At 41.9% G+C, this 9,649-nt stretch overlaps 1 protein-coding gene across 3 annotated transcripts; it reads right to left on the bottom strand.

Moving 5' to 3' along the window:
* Window positions 1–2,716: 2,716 nt before the first annotated feature.
* Window positions 2,717–9,047, bottom strand: EXO5 (exonuclease 5). 3 transcript variants are annotated; one of them, XM_073902820.1, is made up of 3 exons: window positions 8,917–9,047; window positions 7,867–8,035; window positions 2,717–4,227 (listed from the first exon to the last, which is right to left on the bottom strand). In XM_073902820.1, the coding sequence occupies exon 3, from the start codon at window positions 4,205–4,207 to the stop codon at window positions 3,092–3,094; it is 1,116 nt and encodes a 371-aa protein (XP_073758921.1). In that variant the 5' UTR covers window positions 4,208–4,227; window positions 7,867–8,035; window positions 8,917–9,047; the 3' UTR covers window positions 2,717–3,091. The 3 variants fall into 3 exon arrangements, with proteins under 3 accessions (XP_073758921.1, XP_025711671.1, XP_025711672.1); XM_025855886.2 differs by lacking the exon at window positions 8,917–9,047 and adding an exon at window positions 8,551–8,682; XM_025855887.2 differs by lacking the exons at window positions 7,867–8,035; window positions 8,917–9,047 and adding an exon at window positions 8,551–8,687.
* Window positions 9,048–9,649: the final 602 nt, after the last annotated feature.

The raw sequence follows: 9,649 nt of genomic DNA on the forward strand, positions 1-9,649 counted from the left end.
CCTCAGCCACAGCAAATTCAACCTACACACATTGCCAAAGGCAAGGGAAGCAAGGGCAAAAATGAACTATTGGGACTTCATCAAGATAAAAAGCTTTTGCACAGCAAAGGCAACAGTCAACAAAACCAAAAGACAACCGACAGAATGGGAGAAGATATTTGCAAATGACATACCAGATAACGGGCTGGTATCCAAAATCTATAAAGAACTTATCAAACTCAACACCCAAAGAACAAATGATCCAATCAAGAAATGGGCAGAAGACATGAACAGACATTTCTGCAAATAAGACATACAAATGGCTAACAGACACATGAAAAAGTGCTCAACATCACTCGGCATCAGGGAAATCCAAATCAAAACCTCAATGAGATACCACCTCACACCAGTCAGAATGGCTAAAATTAACAAGTCAGGAAATGACAGATGTTGGCGAGGATGCAGAGAAAGGGGAAATGTCCACAATAGCCAAACTATGGAAAGAGCCCTGATGTCTATCAACAGATGAATGGATAAAGAAGAGGTGGTATATATATATACAATGGAATATTACGCAGCCATCAAAAAATGAAATCTTGCCATTTCCAACGATGTGGATGGAACTAGAGGGTATTATGCTAAGCGAAATAAATCAGAGAAAGACAATTATCATATGATCTCACTGATATGTGGAATTTGAGAAATACGGCAGGGGATCATAGGGGAAGAGAGGAAAAAAACAAAAGATGAAACCAGAGAGGGAGGAAATTTCAGGAAACTGAGGGTTGCTGGAGTGGTGGGGGGGTGGGAGGGATGGGGTGGCTGGGTGATGGACATCGGGGAGGGTATGTGCTATGGTGAGCACTGTGAATTGTGTAAGATTGATGAATCACAGACCTGTACCCCTGAAACAAATAATACATTATATGTTAAAAAAAAAAAAAAAGAAGAAGAAGATAGTAGGAAGGGAAAAATGAAGGGGGGGGAAATCAGAGGGGGAGATGAACCATGAGAGACTATGGATTCTGAGAAACAAACTGAGGATTTTGCGGGGAGGGGGGTGGGTTAGTCCAGTGATGGGTATTATTGAGGGCACGTATTGCATGGAGCACTAGGTGTTACACACAAACAATGAATCATGGAACATTACATCAAAAACTAATGATGCAATGTGTGGTGACTAACGTAACATAATAAAATAAAATAAAAATAAAGCTTCTAGCATACCTAAGATGATGCCAACAGAACTCTGAGCAAGTTGTTTTCTTGAAGACTGTTAATACTGTTTATCCTATAAAGTCCAGTTTACTTACTATGCCCCCAGTTTGATTCCAAACTTCCTAGGGCCTAGAATAAGATACAGTGTCGGAGGCTTAACAACAGCAAGAAATAACTTAGAGCATAATGGTTAAGAGCATAAGCACTGCAGTCAGACATATCTAGGCTGGAGTCTCCCACTTTCAAACTGTAGGATCTCGGGCAAGTTTTAGATGGCTTCTAAGCCTCAATTCCCTCATCAGGGATAATAATGGATATACAGATTTAATCATAAAAGTTCTTAGCACAATGCCTGGCACATAACACTCATTCAGTAAATGAGAAAGAGTTATTATTACAAGATTCCCATTGTCCATAAGAAAAGTTTATGTGTAGCTCAGAACACCTCCAGAGGTAATTTACCGTAACTCCAAAAATGCCCAGGTTTTACCAGTTCATGTAGAACATGGAGTCACATTAACAATATTCACCATGTTCTGCTGGTTCTTGACCTTCTAGTTCATATGGAAACCCCACCCCTGCCAACTCTTCTCCCCCCTCCATCTACTTACGCAAATTCTCCAGTAGTGTCTGCATAAACAAGCCTTTTCCTTCCAGGTGATATCTGTATCATTCTTTCCTCTGGCCTCTTTGGTGATGTTTGCAGTTAAGGGTTTCACCACCTCCTGAAATGCACTGAGATTCCTCTCCACTATCTTCACATTTTCCTTAAAATGTTTTTAATTTTGGGCGCCTGGGTGGCTCAGTCAGGTAAGCAACAGCCTTCGGCTCAGGTCATGATCCCGGAGTCCGGGGATCAAGTCCCACATCAGGCTCCCTGCTCAGCGGGGAGTCTGCTTCTCCCTCTGACTCTACCCCCTCTTGTGGTCTCTCTCTCATATAAATAAAATCTTTAAAAAAAAAAAAAGTTTTTTAATTTTGTTGGTTCTCCCTTTATAAAAAGGGCACCGTACCATATGTAACCTTTGGGGACTTATCTTTTCATTTAATATTGTGCTAAGATTCACCTATGTTGCACGTCATTGTGGCTCATTTATTTTGGCTGCTATACATTATCCACACTCTCCTGATCATGGGCACCTGGATACATTCTAGGTTTAGGTTTTGCTATTGTGAAAGTACTACAAAGTATACTCTTCTTCATATGTGTAAGAGCTTCCCTTGGCCTACCCCTAGGAGTGGTATTGTAAGGTGTGACTGTTACATGTTACTTCATATATTATATTTTTTATATCTAATGTTTTCATTTTTTATGATCTCCTACTCCTGCTTCGTTTCCCCTTATTTCTTTGAGCATATTTATCATGCTTATTTTAAATTCTTGGTGTGCTCATTCCACTAATTCTGCTTCAGAAATATGTTTATGTTATGTACTTAAAGGCTTGGAATACCATACAACTATTTATAGTGGTCATCTTTGAAGGACTGAGATTATGAAAAAAAAAAAAATCAGTTCAACTGACCTGAACAGCATTTCATTTTATTTTATTATATAAAATGTAGAAAGCCTTGACTAATAAAAAATAGGAAAGAGACTTAATAGAAACTTCAGAATCTTCTTAGGAAAGCAATGATTGCTGAAGGATACCTTTTGCTCCAGCCATGATGAGCAACTCTCTTCTTGGCAATTCACAGCAAAGTTCCAGAGACCATATAATCCCAGATTCCTCCCACTCACCCTTGAACCCTGGTCATGATTTAAATGGTTAGAATTTGAGGAAATATGAAAAGAAGCAAAATAAGAACACTCTCCATGAAAGCCAAGCTCAACGACTGGTCCTCTTTTATTCTGCTGATATATTCTGAAGTTCCTGAAGAAGGCATACCCTTCTGTTCATTTCACTTTTTTGGCTTGGGGCTCTAGAATGGAGCTGGGCATCCCACCGCCTTTCCTCCACTCACAGATATCTGCATAGTTGCACGTCCGGCACTTCCAAGCCTCCTCCACATCAACCCCTTGAGGCTCTCGGTGGCCCATCCAGTAGGCCATATAGTGCTGCAGTTTGCCTTTCACCTCCTTCTCTTCAAAGGCCACAATCTCTGTACCCAGCACAGTGGCAGTCTCTTGGTGGATATACTCAATCTTCAGGATATCAATAACTGGGAGGTCAGACAGTGTTAGAGACAAGAAGACTAGCTCCATGAGGTCACCCAAGGACTTCACAGAGAAGCCTCCCTGCTGGGCATGCCTCAGCACTGAAGGTCCTAGTGGCTTGTCTGGACATAATTTTGTGTGGTGGATTAGGCTGGCACTGGTCACTTTCCCTTGAACCATGGCATCAAAGATGTATTTGTACAGGTTGACTTGAAAACAGTCTTTTTTTTTCTGGGCTTCCAGAGGGAGCATAGGGCGCCTGCGTGTCTTAAGTTCAGCCAGTTCCAGTTCCCCCTTGGCTGTATAGTGCAGCTCATCAATTACTCCAACGAGCAGCACACCCTCCACTTCTCCAAACACTGGAAACTCTCTGATGCGTCCTTCTGACTGCAAGATAGGAATCATTGATAATATATTCAGAAACTTAACTGCCCAAGCATCTTCTTTAGTATTGATGGGGATAGTCACAAGATCATGAACTTCTAGTTCTCTAGCTAGGTGGATGCTGGCACCAGTGTCCAAAACAGCCGCCTTCTCAGGAGCCAAGAAACCAGGAAGCTCCCTTTCATATACCATTTGCTGTTCACACCAGTCCTGAGTACACAGGTCGGTGACATACAAATAGTTAAGGTGGAATCGCTCCATAGGTGATGAGATATCCAATCTTCTTTTCCACTTTGGTAAGCTGATGAGCTTGCCATCCTTCCCAGGGAGTTCAGAAGAAGGGCTAGGCTTGCTAAGTGAAGCACTTGACTCTTGAGTATCTTCCAGGTCCAGATACTCTAGAAACTCTGAGTCACTCAAGTCTGAGAACCCTGAGGCCTCTGCTGACACCTCTTCCCCAGTCTCTGCCATGGCACAAAGCCCTGCATATCCTGTTGAAGAAATGTATTATACAAATAAAAAATTTCTCCAAAGCACTGTCAAATTCTAATAAGGTTAAAAGAATCATGACTATTTACATTCTTTAAAGAAGCCTATTTTTTTTCATTTAAATTCAATTAGCCAACATACAGTACATTATTAGTTCCAGATGTAGTGTTCAATAATAGAAGCCTATCTATTTATGACCAATTAGTAATGTAACAGATTTGCCTTGGCCTCAATCTCTTCATTTAAAAGGAGATTGAGGTCAGGGGCGCCTGCGTGGCTCAGTAGGTTAAGCATCTGCCTTCAGCTCAGGTCATGATCTCAGGGTCCTGGAACTGAACCCCACCTCTGGCTCCCTGCTCAGTGGAAAGCCTGCTTCTCCCTCTCCCACTCTCCCTGCTTGTGTTCCCTCTCTCACTCTCTGTCGAATAAATAAATAAAATATTAAAAAATAATAATAAAATAAAAGGAGATTGAGGTTTGCCTTTTCTGCTTCAAAATTCTCCTGACTTGGGACATTATTATTTTAAGTGAGTACAGATCTTTGTAAATGTTGGGGCAATGTTGGTAAAACTGTGTCCGTTTCTACAATTCCTTCAATACAAAGTCCTTGACTAGGAAAATAAAACTCAATTACAAACTGTTCCTTGAGAAAAATCAGCTCCATAATGACTGTTTTTAAATATAGCTCTCAGGAACAGGGTATGGCAAAATTCAAAGACTAACTATAAATAAATATAAATAGATCTGCTCACACACAAATTATTGGCATGAAGTAATGAGAGAGGATGTTCACAGCAACATGTGGAAATCAGTTGCTTTTTATATTTGAGATATATCAAGGAAATGGCAAAAAGGAAAAGCTCTTGGTGGGTTCTACTTTACCCATACAGACTTTATAAATTACCCTCCTAACATTACAGAAATTGGTGTTTCCCACTAAGTTTATTTTTTCCCTCCACAAGAAATTAGCTTATGATGGAAAATATCTGTCAATAAGCATTATAAAATATCACTGTATTTACTATAATAGTGAATATTTTATTGTGCAGTTATTGAGTGCCAGACACTGAGCCAAGTGCTTCACATCCAATACCTCACTACTCTACTGTGGGACAGGTACTCTTTTTAAAATTTTTACTGCAAGAAATTTCACATATACAGAGAAATAGAACAATGAACACCTATATACATACCATGTAGATAAACAATTGTTGATATGTTGTATTTGCATCTTTCATGTGTGCATTTTTTGGATTATTTTATTTTGGCTATTTTAAAGTAAATTATAGATATCATAACATTTCAGGTATAAATGCTTCAGCATACATTTCTAGATAAGGACATTCTCCTACATTAACTACAATATTGTTATCACATCTAACAAAATTAATAAGTCCCTAATACTACCATCCATACTCAAATTTCCCAACTGCCCTAAAATGTCTTGGATAGCTTTTCTTTAAACCAGGAAACAAAGACCACACATTATGTTTGATTTACTTTGTCTCTCAAACATTTTTAATCCTAAGAAACTAGGCAAATTATCCTGTAAAGATACTCTTCTTAAGCCTTCTTCCTGACCTCACATATCTAATCTAGCATGGAGACAAGACAAAACAAAACAAGGTTATGACCACTCCACCAGTATTTGACTTTGGGTGCCAGGAAAATAATCTGACACAGAATTTAAACTGATTGAGGTAACTTTGAGCCAAGTTTTCTCTAATCTAATAAGCAATGAATAAATTGACTACACCAACTCCCATATTAAAAGCTTAAGAATTGATACCTTGAAAATGGTATTAAGATTAGTTATGGTTGTACTTAATCATTTTTTTAAATACTCTAAACGTCCCTAATGAAAGAAAACATAGATATAGCTGGAATAAAAGTTATTTGCAATGTAATACAATGTGAAGACTTCTGCTTATATCCTATAAAGTACAGGATATACTTTAATAGTAATAAAACACAGAAGCTACACATTTGTACAAGTGTCTTAAATTATATGCAATGCCTGGGTGGCTCAGTTGGTTAAGCGACTGCCTTCAGCTCGGGTCATGATCCTGGAGTCCTGGGATCGAGTCCTGCATCGGGCTCCCCCTGCTCTGTGGGGAGTCTGCTTCTCCCTCTGACCCTATCCCCTCTCATGCACCCTCTCTCTCTCAAATAAATAAAATTTTTAAAAAAAGTGTCTTAAATTATAAATGTGCCTCAGATGATGACTGTTTCAAAATGAGTAATGTTAGTTGAACTATGAAGTCCCTGTAAGTTGGAGAGAATCTTTACCCTCTGTCAAGAAATTGAAGTTAAATGGCAATTAACATATATTGGGGTGTTCCCCCCCCAAGTGGGAGGGCACTAAATCCAAATCAATGGACCTTGAAAATATTTTTTTTCCAAATATTTAGACCTGGGCTGTCTGATATGTAGCCATCAGCCACATGTGGCTATTTAAATTAACTAAAATAAAATTTAAAACTCAATTTCTCTGTTGCATTAGGCGCATTTCAAGTGCTCAATAGCTACATGTGGCTAGTGGGTAGTACATCATAAGGCAAAGATATAGAACATTTCCCTGACCACAGAAAGTTCTATTGGACAGTACTGTTTTAGATTAATTCACGTGTGAGTATTAACTCCCAAAGAGAGAGTAAGCTCCTGAGGTATGGATTTTGTACTTGTTTTACATACTGAGAATAGGGTAGCCCTGAATAGGTTAAGTGAAATGTTATGCAGGGAAGACACAAAAACAGGGCATTCTCTGTGGAATTATTCATCTAAAAGAAGAAAACAATACACTGGTGATGGACAATTTAGACTCAGATGTGTTGCCTGGACTTTCCTATGCAGAAAAAATCCAGGCAAGGGCATGATGCAGTACATTGTGTCCCTAATGCAAGTTTGTATCTTTCTAACATGAGATGATTTTACATGGCACAAAGGTCAACATTTTCAGATGTATCTCAGAATATAAAGCTATTAGAGTTTCCATCAAATGTATAATTTCATAGAGAGTGTTTCTTAGGACAAGTTTGGTTTTTAAATAAGTGAAAGTAAAAAATTTAAAATATGAAAATAACAATACAGGTAGTACATAGGAATGGCAACAATTATTAGGTGGTAAGTGAATGAAATAAAATATTCAGGAAATACCAGCAATACCAGTGTCAAGAGTCTGGGGTCCTACGGATCTAGATTCTAAACCTTATCCTGACTAGGGCAGTTAATATTTAGTAGGATGCTACTTGCCTCATGAGTATTCTTGGGCAAGTTTTTCCTTTTCCTGAAGCTACTGACACTTTAGAGTACTCCTTCCAACCGTACTCAGCTACCCACAATAATGATAAAACATTATATACATACTAACATTCAAGAAATGTGGATCTCCTTCCCCTTCCCACGGAAGAGATCTATTCTATTCCCTCTGACAAATGAGATTAAACTTTAGGAGAGAGGAAACTTCTACTCCCCTGGGACTTGGCTGATCTTTCTCCACACCAGGAAGTGCAGAATGCTAAAATGACGCACGGCTAGGGGAGGAGAAAGGAGCTCTGAAAAACCAGGTCTGCACTGAAGAATCCAGATTAGCAACTCTGCGCCGTGCTGTGGCAGAACGGGGACTTTTGGTCCTTTCTCACCTGACCAGTCCCTCACATTGCTCCATATCCTCCTCTCTGATCCCCTCGGCACAGGCTGTTGCCCATCGCAGATGCTAGGTAACGCTTGCCCCTCTCCTGGATCAAATTCTCCATGATCTCTTCGTTTTCCCACAACCCGGATGTAGTTACTTAATCCAATCTTTGCTCCCTGCAAGCAAAAGAGTCAAAAATAACCAAAGTCCCCCAGGAGTCCAAGATCAGTTCCCTCTTCCAGCCCCAAACCTCAGCCCAGGTGCTTACTAGAGACTCAGGTGAGAGACTTTTCTTCTCTGATGGGTTCCTGCTGCCGGTGGGGCTGCCACGACCTTCACCCTCAACATCCTGACTTGTTCGGAGCAGCCCGGAGCTGGGCTCCGAGAGCGCTCGCCTCCAGCAAGGGCCTTTCCAAGCGCCCCAAACGACCTGTCGGCCCAGGAATTCCACGTCCGCCCTGAAGTTTACTAAGCACTCCCCACCACGTCTTGGAGGAGCCGGAAATGGCAGCAAGGGGTCGCCGGCCTCGGGAAGGGGTCCCAGTGGACCTCCGCGAAAAGTCCAGAAGCCACAGGAGCCTGGCCTGCGAGGGCAGACACGACGAGCCGCTGCCCGGGGACCGCTCCCATCCGTGCGGTCCACACCGCAGCCCCTCAGCTCCCCACCCCCATTCGCCGGCCTTGCTCTAACCTTAGCTACTCCTTCGAACCCCGGGCTCTTCTCGGCTCCGCCGCGGCCTCGGAACTGCTCGCGGACGCTGCCCACGACCAGCAGGCCGAGCTTGGGCAGAGAGCAGCGGAGCGGGCACGGACCCGGGTGGAAAGCACACCCAGAACGCTCAGTGGCCTCCCCAGACCCGCCCCCTCCCAGAGGCCTCAGCGGCACCACCGGGTCCTCGCGAGTCCGCGGCTGGAGCGGACTCCCTTTCGCCGCGGGGCGAGGAGGCCGCTAAGGTGAGGGGGAGGCCTTGGGCAGGCTGTCCCCGCGCGGCGTGGGCTGTGCGTGTGGCTTAATTCTGGACGGAATCGCGCTGTCGCCTGACCCGGAAGCTCTCACCGCGGCGGGGGTCCCGGCTAGCTGCAAGCCGGGGTCCGAGAGAGGTGTGGGCCCGTCCTTCTCCCGGCCGTGCACCGGCCTCTGTCCGTTCAGTGCTGCGGTCTTGGCTTTGTCTTTCTTAGATTCCGCACCACCTTACTTCTCGCGCCGGCGTTCGCAGCTGAGAACAACCACGAACTCCTTTGCAAAGATGCTGGCGCCCGCCTTTTAACCTTTATAAACACAGCTATATTCTGAAATGGAAAATAAAGGTAAATATTAAGTATTGAAAAGATATGTCATCGTTAGATCAAAAACAGAAAAGCGATAGTTCCTTTCCAAATACACTCCCATACCCCCTTCTTGAGGAAACACACTAGCCTTTTAGGACAGTCCCTTCCTTGCTTTTCTTTAGTTTTATCACATATGGGAAATTTAATTTACAATAAAGGTGGCATCACATAGCAACAGAGAAAAGATGGTCTTTTCAATGAAGGTTCTGTGACGATAGGGTATCCTTATGAAAAAAATATATGAAATGAGACCTCTTACCTTACTTCCTCACAAAAATCAATTCCAGGAGTATTAAAGTCTTAAATGTGAAAAGCTAAACTAGAAAGCTTTTAGAATATAATACAGGAAACTATTGTTTGGACTTCAAAATAGGCAAAGATTTCTTAAAAATAAAATACAGAATACTAGAAAGGACAGTTGGGGAAGTTAAATGTGACTTGTATATTAAATAATAGTATCT

This window comes from Callorhinus ursinus, unplaced genomic scaffold (assembly GCF_003265705.2).
Source record: "Callorhinus ursinus isolate GAN/ISIS: 27379988/994484 unplaced genomic scaffold, GSC_fseal_2.0 scaffold18, whole genome shotgun sequence".
In the NCBI taxonomy this organism is placed as follows: Eukaryota; Metazoa; Chordata; class Mammalia; order Carnivora; family Otariidae; genus Callorhinus; species Callorhinus ursinus.